The 19,861-nt window shown below is 31.1% G+C and overlaps 1 protein-coding gene across 3 annotated transcripts in view; it reads right to left on the bottom strand.

Moving 5' to 3' along the window:
• Nucleotides 1-2,759: 2,759 nt before the first annotated feature.
• Nucleotides 2,760-19,861, bottom strand: part of LOC111679324 (probable serine/threonine-protein kinase DDB_G0282963) — a 342,621-nt gene continuing 325,519 nt past the window's right edge. For all 3 annotated transcript variants that reach the window (XM_046953880.1, XM_046953879.1, XM_046953878.1), the window contains exon 11: nt 2,760-3,706. In XM_046953880.1, coding sequence (XP_046809836.1) covers nt 3,633-3,706 — 74 coding nt within the window. In that variant the 3' untranslated portion in view covers nt 2,760-3,632. The remainder of the gene's footprint in view (nt 3,707-19,861) is intronic.

Raw genomic sequence — 19,861 nt, 5'->3', positions numbered from 1 at the left:
ACAGGTATTCCAAAGTAAAAAATTACGAACTGTCTACCTATTAACATTTAGGACTATATTACTATAACCTGTAATTCAGTCATTGATATTTCTTATTAGTGAATGAATCGAAATTATCATTACCTGTATATTTTTACCTACATGATCATAAAATAATTAACTAAATAATTTTTAAAAATTGTCCAAATATTTTATTCAACACCAAATGTATGTTCTGTCATATTTAATACTAAAATATGAAAAAGATGAAATTAAAGGATACAGGTTTAAATGAACATATTTTTGAATGTAATTGAGATATTGGCTTGAAATTTTTTGTAAATGGTCGAGAATTTCCATATCTAACTAAAAAAGATATTAAGGGATAAATATGGACTAAATTGCGACCCCATTAAAATTTTGATATAAATCATAGTTTTAGAAATTTAACAAATATGTAATATATGACAAAATCTTTATTTATGAACAAAACTCAATGAAATCTTCAACGCTTGTTAAATTTGTCATTTCAAATAAGAAAATGCAAAAAAAAATTGAAAAGGTCAAAGGGCATCCCGCAATTCCCAAAAATAGGAATGAAAATCCCAAAAATGGGATTTTTACATTTTTTCCCATAGGGTCCACATTTCTTTCAGGGCTGGGAAAATACTTTTGGAGTAAATAGAAAACATATTGAGGTTTCCAAAACTGCTTTCAGTTTTCTGATCCCAGCTTTGGGATTTTAGAACATGTCGCCCAAAGTTGAAGTTTTGATAAAAAATAGGTCATATTCGGAAGGACGCAGTGGCAACATTTTCAAAAAATAGGACAAGTTCTGCGTAAAGATACCTTTTAGAAAACTATAAAATTGTTATATGTTCTAAAAGAAAATTTTATTTTAATAATAAAAGAGTTAAGACACATTTTGGGCAAAAAACGGCAAAAATCTAAAATTTTTTGAATTTTTAAATTAAAAAACGTATATTTTTGGATCTGTAAATGATATTGATCTGAAATTTTTTGTATATTATTGGAAATTTTGTTGTCTAACTAACAAGAAAAAATTGAGTCCATTTGGTCCAAAATTACGCTCGGTATTAAAAAAAAGGCGGACAAAGGTATGGTAAATTTTGTATCACTAAATTTTTAAATGCCTATAACTCGAATATTATAAGAGATAAGTAGTATGTCCAAGCAAAAAATGGCACGAGTTTAAAAATTTTACATGTCGTAGGTACCCTACTTTGAGCCGCCACAGCTCCGTCCCTGGGGCATCTGCGGGGTTCATCTTCAAAACTCGAATACTCCTTGGCTACGCTCACGCCAAATTTTATCCCGATCGGATCAGCCGTTTAGAAATGCCAGATTTATTTCCAAAAAATTTCCATTCTGCCCCACTGTGCGTCCATAATTCACTTAAAAATATTAGAATATCTATCAAGTCATTTTCAGAAATTAAATATATACTATTTAAAGTTGTTTCTTAGTCTTTATATTTGTCATTGTCGAGGTCGTGGTTCCCTTAAAGTGGTATTATAGTACAAAAAGCAGTCCTTAAAAATCTGTATATTTTTTTGTCAAAAAATTAAAATCTGAATATCTATTAATATGTACCTACCAAAGAAATATTTTTGGTGCATATTTTTTACATTTTTAGTGAATATTTTTCCATTTTATATTGCATATTATAATTTTAGTTCGAGAAACATTCAAGAAACGTAACAATTCTAAGTTATGTCAAAAAAGTTATTTTATGAAATGGGTTTTTTACCTAAACATAAAATATTCAAATGAAACTTTAAAAAAGAGTTTTATTTTTCCGTCATAAATTAAAAATTATTTGAGGAGTTTTGTTTTCTCCGTTGGAAAATAAAACTAATTTTCAATAAAAAGCTTGTGTTGAGTCGCAACAGAAAAAGTTACAATTTGCGTTTTTGATTCAGATGCTTTCTAGTTAAAATCAACTATTTGATGGACTTGGTCAGATATACTCAATAAAAATAAGAGACTGGAAAAATGTAAAAAAAAAACTTTGTTTAATTTTTTGACTGGGAAAACAACAAAACTCACCAAATTTGTTGAAATTAATATTAATTTTTTACATATAATTTTTTGGCCATGTTTTTATTAAAATTAAATTCACAAAACACATTCAAATATAACTAGTAGGAAAGTATAGTCGGGCATGGCCGACCATATAATACCCTACGCCATGAGTATATTTTTAAAATTTTTATCTTTCATAAAGAAACTTTTATATTGAATTTTACCTCAATTCCAAAGTATTTAAGCAATTTATATATAAATTTTCTAAATGAGGCTTTATATAGGAGTATAGGTTAAACATGGGCCGATCCTCATTAAAAGGATGTATTTTTAAATAACAGTTAGTTTTGTTGAGTTTCATTGCGTTTAAGAATTTTTTGAAGGGGGGTTTGTATGGGGTCTAGGGTCAAATAAGGGCAGATCATTACGAAAATCTGCAGTTTCATTTTTACATGGACAGCCAGCCGGACGGACATCGACTCAAAAAATTATTATGAATCGATCGGTAAACTTGTAGGTGGGTATATGACCAATATTTTTGGTGTGTTATAAACATCAGCACCAACGTATAATACCCTCACCACTATAGTGGTGTAGAGTATAAAATAGTGTATTTTAATTTTTTTATATTTTCACCTGTTCTACATTTTTTTAAAAACATGTGGTCACCATAGTTATGATCCATTAGTTTCAACTGAGTGATGTAAATATATAAATTTATTTAAAACAATGAATTAAGTTTGAAAGCTTTATTGGAAAACATATTTAGTTTTATTAAATTAAATTGTTATTAGTATTTATAAGTTAAAGGTTTGAAACCAATCATCTCATAGTACATATTGGTAATTCTCAATGATTAGTTTTACGAGGTAACCTCTGGAACGTGTAAAACTGGTTATGTGTTGCTACGGCTTATTTTTGATACTAAATACACTTTAACATTAAAATATTTTTCTGTACAAAATAAGAACTTTTATGAATTGAATTTATAAAATATGACTTTGCGCGAAAAATAAACAACGGTCCTATGAGGTAAATTAAGAGGTATGTACATTTAGTAAACGCTAATTACATATAATATATGAAAGTAAACAAATAAATTTTATGTTCAATATCCAATAAAAATTTGTAATACACTTTCATACATACTTATAATGAAAGATGAATGTTTAATGCATATTCATAATCGTCCTTAAAAATAATAATGAAATTAAAAACTACGGGTATTAATTTTGCTTAAGTAGTACATATAGTTGAAACTAATACACATTTAATATATGAATGTATTTTTATGAATCTCTTTTATTCTAGGGAATTATAAATATATTTATGCAAGAATTAAGCACATTATATGTAAGTCAGTAATAGACATGCTATACCTATTTTATATGGTTAATATTATGTATGCATATAAACTGCCTGTTGTTTGTTTTGTGTTAAAAATTTTTTAGTGTTAATTTAATTATTTTTCATTATAAATTGTAAACAGTATGTAAAACAAAGCCACTCTAAGATATACATACTTAAAAATATTTAGTGTAATTATAATTTTATGTTAAATTATTTTGAAATTTAAACGCCATTAAATTAAATAGGGGATTTAATCCTTATTTATTTGGTCCAGGTGGAAAAGGATTTATCACAGCTACAGCAGCCGCTTGTTGACTGGCAAGAACAGCAGCTGAAATATAAACAAAATATAAATTCTCTATTATATAAGTAATTAAATAAATAATAATTTAAACAAATAGGAAAGAAGTCGGACATGGCCGACCATGTGATACCCTACAACATGAGTATATTTTAAAAATTATTTATTATAAAGAAACTTTTATGTTGAATTTTACCACAATTCGGAAGTATTTAAATATATTTTTTTCATTTTATTTATTCTTTGATGAATCTTTCTTATATAGAAATTTACAAAAAGTATTAAAATCTTAACCTTAATCAGGCGCGGATTCACGGAATCGGACAAAACCATAACGAGTTTTTCACAGCAAGAAAAAAAAAGAATTTTATTTTGTTTGTTTCAATACATTAAAAGTTATAAAAATTAATAAAAACTTGCTGTAAAAATTTTAATTTCCTTAAAATAGTATTTACTTAGATAAATTTTTTATATATTGCATTTTTATTAAAAATCCTTTTTTACTAATACAACAATCACCAGCACTAGTTCCCAACCTCATGGCAAAACTAATAAGGTGAAGTCATTTCAACAGCAGATTGTTTTTTTTTTGTCCACGGAAATTTAGCACGAAGCTGTGAAACTCCATATAAAAAAATTCTCTCCCAAACCACGACGCTGTCAAGCTACATATATAAAACATTTTATGAATTCACCGCAAAATGAAATGACTTCACCTTATTGTATATTCTGGATCCTTATAGATAGCGGAGTCGATTAATCCATGTCCGTCTGTCTGTCTGTCTGACTGTCGATAGTTTTAACGTGAGCACCTGCCGTGTCGGCCTTATCTCCCGGTGGTATTTTTCATCCACTGGGTAGACTTGAGAACGGTCTACCATCGCCCCTTTGTCTTCAATGAAGACTCAGGTGGCAATTTTTGCACATTGGCTATGACCGGTACCATGCGCAAGTACTTTGCTGGAGTACTCGAGCTATCTAATCTCTTGCCAAAGTAGTCACGTTGTAAGACAACCACACTACTATGGCTCTGTTTATTCGGCAACAGCACCTAGAGACGTAACCGGTGGACCGAAACACGATCCATCAATAAGCCGTAGACATCGTTCTTACTCACAGTGACACGCAGTGGCAAGTCGAATATGAACAGAGTAAACTCTGAACATATCTGGACAAGGAAGGAAACTTAATCGGTATCTCTTGTATATGATATCTTTCATCCATCATCATTCAACCCAGCACACATCTCATTTATTCGACACAATCATAGAGAAAAACATACGACACATTCATTTAGGTATACGGGTGGGGTAAGGCCCGTATACCTCTACATTCATTCTATATCACATACAATTGACACCAACTCATTTCCAACGCTTAGTCCCACAGTCACTCCTCTGTGGGGTATCTGTTGATTTTCGGCAACAGCACCGAACCTTATCCCGAAATATTGACTATTATCATGCATCAGTCTTTTAACCGCCACTTATTCTCTTCCCGCGAATTTGGGTTCAACCAACAGCCACTACGTGGATCCCGAAGGAACCTCAACCAACTGACCAGCCAGGACATAGTCCTGCGGGCAACTGCGGTGCTCTGATCAGACCTCTGGCAATCAATGCAAGGACTAAGCCAAGCAGTAGACTGAGACAACCAATTTTTCAATCCCGGTCAGATTGGAGGTATTGGGATTAAGAAGCATTAAAGTCATAAAATATGGTAGTGAGAGTTTAAATCAAAATTGTTTTATGTCGAGTTGCATTGCGGTATTCGTATTTTTGGCGTCATTTTCTGGGGGAACTTGACGTCATCAGCTTATATATTCTAAAATTCTTGATGCAAAATGGTAAACCATTAATGTATAGAAAGAATAATACAGGACCCAAATGGCTACCTTTATGACGCCAAATATAACTGAAATAGTTTTCAATGTATATAATCTTAATAATATGTTATGGGTTCCAGGCCACTCGGGAGTAGTCGGCAACGAAAGGGCGAATGTAATAGCTTTAAAGGGAAGGGAGCTCGATGTAGTTAACCTGACAAACGCAAAACCATTCGACGCAACACAAAGCTGAATTAAAAACATGGATGAGAGAATCACATAAAGCCTCATGGAATAATGAAACGGTGGCTAGAACCACAAAGATTCTATGGGGTGACCCTGATGAGAGCAAGACGAGAAATCTCCTCAAAATAAGCAAGTCTGAGGTTAGTATGATTCTGAGTGGACACAAAGGATTACGTGCACATTAATACAAAATTGGACGTGCGGATTCAGACGAATGTAGAGCATGTGGAGAGGATAGTGAAACTCTGGAGACTTTCTTTGCATTCAGGCATTCGTCAAAGTTAGATCCAAGTAACTCGGAAGTGATGTTATTCCGGAAATAACATTCTTAACCAACACTGATTGGAAGATTCTTAGGAATTACGTCCAGGAAACTGAGTTTCTAAACATGGAAAAATAATACATTCAGTGAACAATTTTTTTTCATGAATTGGAACGCACAACAGGCCCGGTAGTGGCCTAGGTGTATTTCTTCGGATTTGAAGTAGTATACATCCTCCTATAAACCTAACCTAACCTTAATAATATGTTATAATAAATGTCACATGTTTCCTTGATGTACGACCCTAATCATGGTGTTTGGCAATCCCTGGGTAAAGAGATACTAACAGTACCTCTAGTCTACCGGGACTATAAAAACGGGTGATGCTACCTCGGTTTTCCTTGGAATGATTTGACATGGGTCGTTTAATAAAATATTGGAATTGAGCTGATAATGCAAAGATTGGAATAAGATATACCTTGGAGTAAGATATACGATAAGACGTGTTGAGCTGAAATACATTAATATTTTATTTATCAGTGATTTCCCTACATGTTTAAGTGTGTTAGAGTTTACTCTAAACATCCTCAACTAATTACAGTAGGTCATATTAGTAGTATAGTTGGGCGACTTAATGAAGTCCAGAAATTTGAATCTTTAGATGATGAAAATGTTAGCATTCCTCATAGTCTGCCCCTTCTATCGTCTCTAACTAGTGATTGCCTTCTTCTTTGTAGGGGTTACGTTGAGCTTGACTTATAAAACCTGTCATTCCTCATACTTTATTATGGCATTTGGCTAAATAAATAAAACCACCATTAAATAAGGCCAACACGGCAGCTGTTCACATAAAGCACTTTGACATTCATTATGAAATACAATTGAGGAATATAGGTGTAAGTCCAAGTTTGCATCAAATTCTTTAACATAGTTTCAGTTTCGAAGAAAGAATAAACAAACATGTCACCAAGATTTTATCATATATGGATACCCAAATTTTCGACGTTTCGAGTTTAAAAACTACTTTTATTTGGACTACAAACACATGTATAGTACGAATGTTTATGTTATTTAATCCTAATTTTGAAGATAATTTGTAATTTTTTCATGATATTGGCTGGATTGATTGGACCCATTTTGGATTATAGACATATTTTATTGGTGGGTCAGAAACATTTAGTTTAGCTGCGATTTATTTCCATCGTTGAACTGTAGTTTCAAATCAAAATTTAGGTGGACAAAATTAAAAATCTGTATTTCTGAATTTGGATAATTAAAGGAGTTTTCACATGGACGCTTAATAAGAGAAACGCGAGAAATTTAATTATTGCATCATATTTATACCTACACTACTACAGTGGGGAGGGTATTATGCGTTTGTGCTGATATTTATAACACCCAACAATATTGGTCCAACACCTTCCTTAAAGTATACCAATCGGCCCTGAGTCGATTTAACTATGCCCGTCCATCTGTCTACGTGACCATGTTAACCTTTAATAAAAATTTATTACATACTCTTTACTCACACCTATTAAAAAGTGTTAAAATTATTTCGCCTAGCCCTCATACAATTGCAACCCGCCAAATACGGCTTTAGAGCTATTTATGTAAATGTTAGTTTTATACAAGCCTAAATGATAGTGCAGATTTTCATGATGATCAAGAATCATTTGAATTTTTTTCACAAAAACTTTACTTCAAAAGCAATTTTGCTTCGAGAAAAACTCGAAAGGTTTCATTCGAATGATTGCTCGTTATCAAATACATTCATAAGAAATTGGGCCAAGGTCAGGGACCTTGATGATTCAAGAGAATCCAAAAAGTGGAAAAAACTTGTACGATCGAATATAAATTCGTACGTATACGAATGTGAGAATTAGCTCGCAAATATTCCAGACTTAATATTAAACAACAGGAATGTACTCCTTTAAAATCTGTATATGAATGTATTCCAAATAACTGTGCTAGTGCTTACTTGTATTTGTGTAAATGTTAAGATTTGTTTATTTTTCATTCAAATTACGCACAAAAAAAATCTTTTTATTTTAGTATTTTACTCTTCTTTTCTTATTCAAAAATAACGAGTATTTCTAGTAGCTATTTTATGGTACATTCTGGAACAATTTAACTGAATGTAAGTAAATGAATATTTATTAGATGACATCCAACCAACAGCAGTATCATCTATATAATAATTGATTTTTTTATTATTTATACAAAAAAGCAAAATCGAATTATGTGATTAACAAATTTCATTTTCTTTAACCTTATTATTCTTAGATCAAACTAAAATAACCCTACTTAGGACATTCCTAAAGCATTTTCCAAACTCTTCAACTGGACACAACATAAAAAACCACTAAGTTAGCATAAGAAAGGTCTAGGATATGGGCAGAATATTAAAAGCTATAGAGAAGACCATGAAACTCTCATTTCCCAACTGATACGGGAAGAAGGACAGATTTACAGAAAGAAAATTGTTACAACGAGCAAGTCAATGCAATGATATGAAGCTGCGTGACCTGATGACATTTTCGCGATACGCTTGCAGTTACTTACTTTTTTAAACAAAATTTTTATACAGACAACACCGTCCGACAATTAAAATTAGACACGAACCGGATGATATACGTCAGAAACTATAAATTTAATGGAGAAAAACTGATTTGTTAGTTTTTCATTTCATGATCCTATGTCCTTCTTAAAGAACTGCAAAGTTTTAAGAAGTGCATTTTTCAAAAAATATTTTAAAAAACTTCTACTGATCAAACAATGTCAAATTTGATGCCAAGCTAACAAAAATAGTTTGAAAATATTTTGTGTTATTTTTAGTTTATTATGTCAGGATCAAAAGATGTATAAAAAAATCTTTCAACTTTTTTTTGAAAAAATAATATTGAATAATATACCCACCATCAAATCACTGCAATATAAATGAACTTTGATATTTTGAATATTTTAATATTATATATCGATATTAATGAGAACATCAGGGTAACATTTGAAAGAGGTCCATTAATAGGGGTTTTACTTCTGTGAAATTTCATCGCTATACTCGTATTTTTAAGGCAGTAATGAGCGTTAAAGTATTTTTATGGAGGGGACCTTATATGGGCGCTAGGGTCAATTATAGACCGATCCACATAAAATTTGATATAAAGGCTTGGTTCCTTAGATACATACTGATGTCAAAATTTCTTCGCTATATTCGTATTTTTACGCCCATAATTAACGTTAAAGTCGTTTTCTGAAGGGGGCCTTCACATAAAATTTGGTAAATTTTGACTTGTATAATCTTACTTCTGTGTAATTTCATTGTTATAATCCTATTTTTGAGCCAGTAATGAGCATTAAAGAAAGTTTATGGGAAGACTTTTTATGGGGGGTAGGGTCAATTATGGACCGATCCACATAAAATTTCATAAAGATTTTTTGGCCTGTAAGACACTTACTTATATCAAATTTCATCGCTATAATTGTATTTTTAAGTCAGTAATGAGCGTTAAAGTCATTTTCTGAAGGGGACCTTATATGGGGGGTAGGACCATTTATGGACCGATATACATAAAATTTGGTTGAGAGATATTGACTTGCATGAAACTTATGTGTGTCGAATTTCATCGCTATATTCCCATTTTTAAGCCAGTAATGAGCGTTAAAGTCATTTTCTGAAGGGGACCTTATATGGGGCGTAGGGTCAATTATGGACCGATCCACATAAAATTTCATAGAGAGGTTTTGGCTAGTAAGAAACTTACTTATGTCAAATTTCATCGCTATACTTTTATTTTTAAGAGAGTAATGAGCGTTAAACTCATTTTCTGAAGGGGACCTTATATGGGGGGTAGGGTCAATTATGGACCGATATACATAAAATTTGGTTGAGAGATATTGACTTGCATGAAACTTATGTGTGTCGAATTTCATCGCTATATTCCCATTTTTAAGCCAGTAATGAGCGTTAAAGTCATTTTCTGAAGGGACCTTATATGGGGGTAGGGTCAATTATGGACCGATCCACATAAAATTTCATAGAGAGGTTTTGGCTAGTAAGAAACTAACTTATGTCAAATTTCGTCGCTATACTTTTATTTTTAGAGCGTAATGAGCGTTAAACTCATTTTCTGAAGGGGACCTTATATGGGGGGTAGGGTCAATTATAAACGATATACGTAAAATTTGGTTGAGAGATATTGGCTTGCATGAAACTTATGTGTGTCGAATTTCATCGCTATATCCCCATTTTTTAAGCCAGTAATAAGCTTTTTAGTCATTTTCTAAGGGGGACTTTATATGGGGGTAGGGCCAATTATAGTCCTATATCTGCCATAATGCAGAATTACTTTGCAGACGTCAAAAAACTGACCTATGCGAAATTTTGTGGTATTTGCTTCATAAAAACGAATTTGTGAATATTTGAAGCTATTTATACAGTATTCGGGGGGGTACATTTGTATGGGGGCTATGTGAAATCGTTGACCGATTTTGCCCATTTTCAATACCAAACATTTCTGATCAATAAAATATATTTTGGGAAAATTCATCTCAATAACTCTTATTTTGTGGACGCTATCGTGCCAAGAACAGACAGACGGACAGACGGACGGACATGGCTAGATCGTCTTAGAATCTTACGAGGTCCCAGAATATATATACTTTATGGGGTCTTGATGGTGGGTATAAAAAACATTTTTGAAAATTTGACATTGTTTGGTTACACTGATTTGATTTTTAAAGTCATGGTTAAATAACCAATATATAACATTCTAGAACATATGAACTTCCTAGGAATGATAGGTAAGTCGCGAAAGTAAAAAGTTTCCTGAAAAAAATTAAATTTCATTAGGTTTTCTTAACTTCAACATTGAGTATTATGTTTATAATGTTGATGTTCCTGGACATGCAAATCGTTTTAAGTTGTATCTCAATTGGATCTTTGTGATGCAAGGATATGAGCCTGAGAAAATGATTATTATTTTTTTTTTTCAAATTGACACTAAAGCCCCAAATCTTTGAGGGCCTATAACTAAAACTTTGGGCAAAAGTGAAAAAAACGGGTCTTCTTATTTTTGTTCTTTTATCATATAGTGGTGACCTTATATGGTTAATTTTTCGTGTTGCACTGTGTTAGTAAAAGTATTTTAAAATATTTTTTGAAAATGTACTTTTTAAAACTTTAAAGTCCTTTTGGAAGGACACAGGATCACGAAATTAAAAACTAACTACGCAGATTTTCCCATTAAATTTCTCCTTTTTCTGTCGGACGGTGTAATATATAACATGATCAAAATAGAAAATTAGATAGAGTCGGAAACCAGTTCTAGATTGAAGGTACGTTCCGTGTCATTGCCAAGCATATTAAAAAGAATAGGTCGAGACGTATAATAAACAAAAAATAGTTCTGTGATTTTAATCTGGATACACAGATAAATACCATACTAAGCACTTATATGATAAAGGATTGACCATCTGTTACGCAGACGATGCCACAGTGGTATAGGAAAAAAAAAAGGGAAATAAAATTCGGTAACTTCTAAACGGTTAATCCGATTTTAATGAAATTTGGTATGCACAAAAAGGAGGTGTTGTCGAGTTTAGGTTTTGAATTTGGATCTTATAGGCCAACCAGGGGCCCGGCGGGGGGTCCTCAAATTAGGACACCTCGGCTATGTTAAATTTTTAAAACGATCCTATTTCTTCATTTGAGTTCCGATTTAAAAAAAATTTCGTATATAGAATCTCCTCATCGAGCACTATAAAAAATGTCGTCATAGCGGTAAATTATCTCTTATAGTTTAGGAGATATTCGCATTTGAAAATTAAAATTTAAATTTTTACCGTTCTTTTTTTAGTTTTTTGATAATAGCGGGTCCAAATATTCCCGATTTTCGCCATTTCTTTTTTTATTCGCTTAACAACAAGTTTATATATCAAGCAGTGAAAGAATTATGTAAAAATCATGACTGAGTCCAAAGTTATAGGCATTTTAATTTAAAAAATTAAAAAAAGGCGATTTTTTGCCATTTTTTGGGGGAAAAAAGTATCTTTTTTCTTTTAAGTTATCTAAAAAGTTTCTAAGAAGATGTATATAGAATTTATTACTTTTTGAAAAGCTGACTTTACATAAAATACGATAAATGAAACAAAACCTAAAAATTTTTGATACCGAGGGGACCAGGTCCATCCAAAAACCCTATTTTTTATAGAAAATTCAATTTTGAGCAAAAATTCTCAAATCGCATAGTCGATATCAAATTATAGTGACCTGTTTTATATGACCCAATATGTTCTTAATCATTTTGTAACGGGTTTCGATAACCCCGCCCCTGGTATGGATATAATAGGCAAAAAACCAAAAAATCCCATTTTGGGATTTTTTTAAACTTTTTGGGAATTCCCGGATTTCTAATAAGAAAATTCGAACTTTTTATTTAATTTAGATTTTGAGTAAAAAAATCTACCTAACTGTAAAATTTCATCAAAAAATATTCATAAATAAAATTTTTATTGCAATTTGAAAAATTTGTATCTTCGCAAAAACTGAATAAAAAACATTTTTTAATTTTTTTAAAAAAAAGTATTCCGCGATTTTTTTAATTTTCAAAAATTATATACAGTTTTGAAAAATAGACAAAATTACCTTTCCATTGATATATAACATGCCTACCTATATTTTTTTAGTGACAAATTAATTAGGGAAAACTCAACATCTTTTAGAAAATTTACCTAGCACTATTATTTTCATCCATAACGTTAACTCTTAAATTTGTTACATATATTAAAAAATTTTCAGGTATTATTTTTTAAACTGTAATGATTTTTACCCCTATAGGTCACTTTAATAGGTAGCTTATTAAAGTGACCTATTGAGGAAAAATTCATTACATAAGGATACGTTAGACATATTAGGTAGAATATCATAACCCTTTAAAAAATAATTTAATTTAAGTACCTGTAATTAATATATAAGACAGGTTTATATCTGTTTGTAATTATTTGTAATTTTCTGTAACCATGGCGATCGTACTAAAAAAAATGATTTGTGCTCCATTTTATTTGAACACTCTTCAGCTCCTTTTCAAGATAAAGTGAACTTCTTATTGAAATATATTGAAACTGCACATAAAAATAAAGTGGATAAAACTGATATATGTAAAATTGAAAATTTTATAAAATCAGTTGATATAAAACTGAAGAGTGTTCGGTATTCCATTGCTAAATTTCGATCGAAATTTTCTGATTGGCTGGATGAATGTGTAGAAGTTGCTATTTGCGTATCAACTGTTGGTGCTCCCTGTAAGCAGTATGAGGATTTGAGCTCAAAATCTAAGAGGAAAAGGTTATCAACTTCACTAGAAACCTTATCTAACGAAGAAGTTTCGGACACTTTTAAAGCAATGTTAAGAAAAGAAAAACAGCCTTTGGATGCCATAAAAATTGCAAATATTCTTCCAACCGCATCACCAAGACGACTGAAAAGAATTGTAAAGAGTATACCCACACCATCATCTGATACAACGTTCACTGAGGAAGAAGCTATTGCGCTTATGTTGCAGCTGGGATTAAGTCGTGATAACTACATAACGTTAAGAAAGGCGCTATCTGAAAAAGGAGTGGATGTTTTACCATCATATGACAAAATAAATGAAAAGAAGAAAAGCATTATACCACCTCCTATTGAAATAACTGATCGGAAGGCTGTTATTGGACTCGGCGCTCTACTCGAAAATACTGCTTTAAGGATTGCTTCTGACTTTTCTTCAGACCAACTAAAAAAATAAATTCTTGTGATCTTCAACTCATTTGTAAGTGGGGATGTGATGGATTATCAGCACTCTCGGAATATAAACAAATCAACACAAGTGAATCATCTTCCGAGTATAAAAGTGTATTTATGGCATCGCTAGTTCCATTAAGAATTCGAAAGTATGCTGACAGCGATTCTCCATCAACCAGTTTCGATGATATTTGGAAGAATTCGACTCCAGGATCCAAAGCTTTTTGTAGGCCAATAAGCTTTGAGTATATAAAGGAATCCAAAACAACAACGCAAGATTTGATAAATCGTATTGAAGCAGAAATTAAAAACTTGGAACCTATAACAATCGAAATAGAAAATTATTCGTTTAACATGTCCTATGATTTAAAACTTACAATGATTGATGGGAAAGTTGGAAATGCCATTACAGGAACATCATCTACTTGGTACTGCTACATATGTGGTGATAAAAAATCAGAATTTTCGAATATTTCCAAGCAAAGATCAATAAATGAGGAAACATTACAATTTGGAATATCCCCCCTACATGCTCGCATACGATTTCTGGAACATTTTCTACATTTAGCATATGATTTAAAGTACAGAAGCATACCGGAAAATGCAAACAAAAGTGCAAATAACAATAAGGAGTTAATGGAAATGAGAGCCAGTGAGAAACGAAGAATTCAAGAGGAATTTAAAAAGCGGATGGGATTAAATATTGATAAACCACTCACAGGATATGGAAGCACAAACGATGGTAATACCGCTAGACGTTTTTTTAAAAATTTTGAAACTACTTCCGAAATAACCGGAATTAGTATGGATTTACTGCAAAAGGTCAATATTATTCTAATGGCGATAAATAGCAAGCATAAAGTGAACGCAACAAAATTTGGAGAGTATTCTACAAAAGTTTCTAAATTACTTTTGGAATTATATCCCTGGAAAGAAATGACACCTACAGTTCACAAGATATTATGTCATGGAAAGGTCATCATAGAACATAATATTCTGCCTTTAGGAGAGCTTACAGAAGAACCCCAAGAATCGAGGAATAAGCATATTCATCAGTTTAGCTCAAGGAAGTGTTCTAGGCAGTCTCAAAATGAAGATATTTTTAATAATCTGATTCTATCTTCTGATCCTGTTTTATCTACTATAAGGAAACGTTGGATTTGCTACAAAACGTTAGCATTTGAAAATATTCATGAATTTAAAGATTTACTTTATCTTTTAGATATGGACTACTGTGATACCGATTATTTTACAAAATTATATTAATTTATAAAAAAAATAAATAAAGACTATTTTTATATAAAATAAATACTTGTTAATTTTTTTAGGGATAAAGAATAAAAGATTAATCGTAAAAAGTGGCTGTAAAAATTCATAAAAATTTAGGTAGTAAAACATGCCTAACAAATGTATGGATGAAAATAATAGTACTAGGTAAATTCTCTAAAAGATGTTGAGTTTTCCCTAATTAATTTGTCACTTAAAAAACATTAGGTAGGCATGTTTATATATCAATGGAAAGGTAATTTTGTCTATTTTTCAAAACTGTATATAATTTTTGAAAATTAAAAAATTCGCGGAATACTTTTTTAAAAAAAAAAAAAAAAAATGTTTTTTATTCAGTTTTTGCGAAGATACAAATTTTTCAAATTGCAATAAAAATTTTATTTATGAATATTTTTGATGAAATTTTACAGTTAGGTAGATTTTTTACTCAAAATCCAAAATTAAATTTCGAATTTTCTTATTAGAAATCCCGGAATTCCCAAAAAAGTTTTAAAAAATCCCAAAAATGGGATTTTTTGGTTTTTTGCCTATTATATCCATACCAGGGGCGGGGTTATCGAAACCCGTTACAAAATGATTAAGAACATATTGGGTCATATAAAACAGGTCACTATAATTTGATATCGACTATGCGATTTGAGAATTTTTGCTCAAAATTGAATTTTATATAAAAAATAGGGTTTTTTTGGATGGATCTGGTCCCCTCGGTATCAAAAATTTTTAGGTTTTGTTTCATTTATCATATTGCCAAAAATGGCAAAAAATCGCCTTTTTTTAATTTTTTAAATTAAAATGCCTATAACTTTGGACTCAGTCATGATTTTTACATAATTCTTTCACTGCTTGATATATAGACTTGTTGTTAAGCGAATAAAAAAAAATGGCGAAAATCGGGAATATTTGGACCCGCTATTATCAAAAAACTAAAGTAAGAACGGTAAAAATTTTAAAATTTTAATTTTCAAATGCGAATATCTCCTAAACTATAAGAGATAATTTACTGCTATGACGACATTTTGTATAGTGCTCGATGAGGAGATTCTATATACGAAATTTTTTTTAAATCGGAACTCAAATGAAGAAATAGGGTCGTTTTAAAAATTTAACATAGCCGAGGTGTCCTAATTTGAGGACCCCCCGCCGGGCCCCTGGTTGGCTTATAAGGTCCAAATTCAAAACCTAAACTCGACAACACCTCCTCTTTGTGCATACCAAATTTCATTAAAATCGGATTAACCGTTTAGAAGTTACCGAATTATTTCCCTCTTTTTTTTTCCTATACCACTGTGAGTCGTGCAAAAAATTTGGTCAATAGGATTACGTTAACTGGTGCCGCAACGGCTCTGAAGTTTGAAGATGCATTTACAAGGGGAAAATATGCATTTTTTTCAGTTTTTACAAAAGTTTTGTCATTAAATAATTTGTTTTGTATTTTATTGTCAAAGAATCGTAATGTACACAGAATTAGCATTACAAAAGATTTTGTAATATTTGCAATTTTTGATGGAAACTAGTCGAAATTGTTTCTATTTTCAGGTAGATTATCACAAAACTTAAGAAATTTATTTATTAACAACCGATATTTACCGATGTTTACAATAATAGTGAAAAAAATTGATTAACCCTTAAACGACCTTGGGATCAAAATGACCCCTATGTTTTAAAAACATGCCAATTTGGACATATTTCAATAAAACCCGTTTGCAAACCCATTAATTTTTTCACTATTATTGTAAATATCGGTTGTAAATAAATAAATTTCTTAAGTCTTGTGATAATCTACCTGAAAATAGAAACAATTTCGACTAGTTTCCATCAAAAATTGCAAATATTACAAAATTTGACCTTTAAAGTTTATGGGTTAATGGCGTCCAAATTGCAAAAAGTTTCATTTAAAATACACAACAGTATAATAAAAAGGCTAATTTTGCAAAATATTACATAAAAATGGGTTTTTGTCGAAATCCACTGAATTCAAATTGCAGGTACAGGCAAACTATAAGAGATATTGACCTATTTTTTTACTGTTTTATTCCCTAATCTGTTGTCCATAAATCCCTATGAGTTCTCCCAAAAATATTGAAATTTGTTTAACAAGGTATCAAAAAAACGAAAATTTGAATTTTGAAACGACCGTTAAAAATATCAAAATTTTTCGACCATAGCTGAGAACGGGTTTAAGATATTTTTTAAGGACAAAAGCTCATATTCAAGTAACTACAGATGTATTTTAAGTAACACAATTGTTTTATAAGAATATTTTCAAAAATATGTTTATATTTTTATCACATTTCGAATTCAAGTGCTCTGAGATACGATAATGGCCTGGGGAAAATTCGAAACTTAGTTTTTTTGGAGCACTCTAGTGGACATATAGTATAACGAGCACATCTATGCAAAATTGGTTGTGCGGATTCAGACGTATGCTAAGCATGGGGAGAGGATAGTTAAACTCTAGAGCACTTTCTTTGCCACTGCCATTCTTCGAAGTTAGATACAAGTATCTTGGAAGTGAGGTTATTCCGGAAATAACATTCCTGACTAACACTGATTGGAAGATTCTTAGGAATTGCGTTCAGGAAAATGAGTTTCTGAACACTGAAGAATTATTCATTCAGTTCATTTTTCATGATAAGAACCGCACAAGTGGCCTAGGTGTACTTTTCCCGATTTTATGTAGTATATATCCTCCTATCAACCTAACCTATCTTTCCCGGTTACTGAGTAATAATTTTTTGAAGTCAAAATTTTGCAAAGTCAAATTCTGCATAATGTACAGCAGACGTTATGAAGGCGTTTCTCTTTAGGTTTTTTGCACATGATATTAGGAAAACAATAAGAAAACTTAAAAAATTTAATTTTTTATGATAATTTATATATTAAATTTATTTATTAAATTAGTTTTAATAATTATCTTATAATTATAATAATAATTATACACTAGAAAAGTATAAAAAGATGAAATAGCCATATAAATTGTATGATATACCCAGGTATATTTTAGTAGTGTTACGACTAAATTTGGACATTTGAGAATAAGCCATAGATGGGATAAATTACCCTACTATTAATATACTAAATATGAGAAAAATAAAAAAACGATATTTTTTAAAACGGTCCCTGTTCCCTACTATCAATTGAAAATCCTGATCTCACTACAATATGTAAAAACATTATCTGCAATCTTTTCGAAATTGGTTTCAAAATTTCGTAATTTTGAAACGGAAAATTTTGTTAGTATATTTCTGGTCCGCAAAACGACTTTTAGTGTAATATAAACTCCAATATAATCTAAAAATGGAATAAACCTATCTCAAACTCTTTATTAGATATTTTTTGTGTATACCCTAAAAATTACGAAAATTTTGACACCTATTTCGAAAAAATCGAAAATAATATGCCTCTCCAACCCACTTAAAATTATTGAGGTTTAAAAAAACCGGTTCATGAAAAACCGAAGCGTACAATAAAAACCTGTTTTTTCGGTATTCGGATAACCGGTTTATAAACACTAGATACATGATAGAAAATCAATGGCGTTATAGAAATATCAACCTGAAACAATCCATTCTCTTCGACAATTTTTAGCTTTGATAAATTTTTATCGTAAATTTTTGCCAAAAAGTGCTAAAACTCAAGCCCCACTTAAAAAAATGTTAGTTGGAGCTTAAATAAAAGATTTACGCCCTATTCATTGGACTAATACTACTATAGCAGTATTTAATAACTGTAAAGAAGAGATAGCTTAACCAACTATTCTGTCTTTTCCACTTCTATATGCGACAATTGGTCTAAAAGTAGATGCCAGTTCATTTGCAATGGGAGCTTTTTTAGAACAATTAATTAATGGTTGGTTGAAACCCTTAGGATTTTATTCAAAGACATTTAGCGATTCTCAATGGAGAACTACTTAAGCATTTAAATATTTTACGTGCTTTTTAGAAGGAAGGCCATTTAAAACTGATCATAAACCAGGAAGCAGAAGCAAGGTCGTGGCAACATATACCTTGCATCTGTTTGCCTGCCTTTCGATTCTCTGACACTACCACCAACGTCGGAGCTGATAAAACTGGTCGAAGAGGACAAAGGAAAAATAAGAAAATTTTAATAGGTTGTGATGCCAACTTCCACCATGTAGCTTGGGTAGTACAAACACCAATCGCAGAGACAAGACCTCATGGATTTTTTAATACTAAAGACTTGATCACATCGAACTTAGGTAATAAAGCTACCTTCGTCAATAGAATCAGAGAAAAAGTATTAGATAAAACTATATGCACAGAAAAGCTTATTTACCTAGGAGAAACCTAGGTAAATAATAAGAAATTCAAAATTAATATTCAAATACATTTATAGGTACGGCATTCTAAAATTGCAGTATCTCTGTTTATTAACTAATTTCAAACCTATATAATTATATAAATATAGTCAGAAGGCTGAAATAAGTAAAATTGTAGATTTAATACTAATCTTTTTGTAAGTCTTTTCGTTTGTTCGTAAAACCACACCTAAACGGCTGAACCGATTTTCTTGAAATTTGGAACATTGGTAGATCTATTCTTGGAGGGTGTTATATCGCTATATCGTTTTTCAAAACTTGGACTAGGAGTGCGCAAGAAGGGGTTAAAATGACCACAATTTGTGATTTCTGAATCAAAGCGACATCGACATGCTTTGATGAATGCTTTCAAACCACTAAATAGTATTTTTGAATTTTTTTATGCCCTTGTTAAGACGTTCGTTTAATATCGTGTTGAATACATGCAGCGTTTCCATATAAATTTT

The sequence above is a fragment of the Lucilia cuprina genome, chromosome 6 (assembly GCF_022045245.1).
Source record: "Lucilia cuprina isolate Lc7/37 chromosome 6, ASM2204524v1, whole genome shotgun sequence".
NCBI classification, from domain to species: Eukaryota; Metazoa; Arthropoda; class Insecta; order Diptera; family Calliphoridae; genus Lucilia; species Lucilia cuprina.
This window is presented reverse-complemented; position numbering and strand designations above follow the sequence as displayed.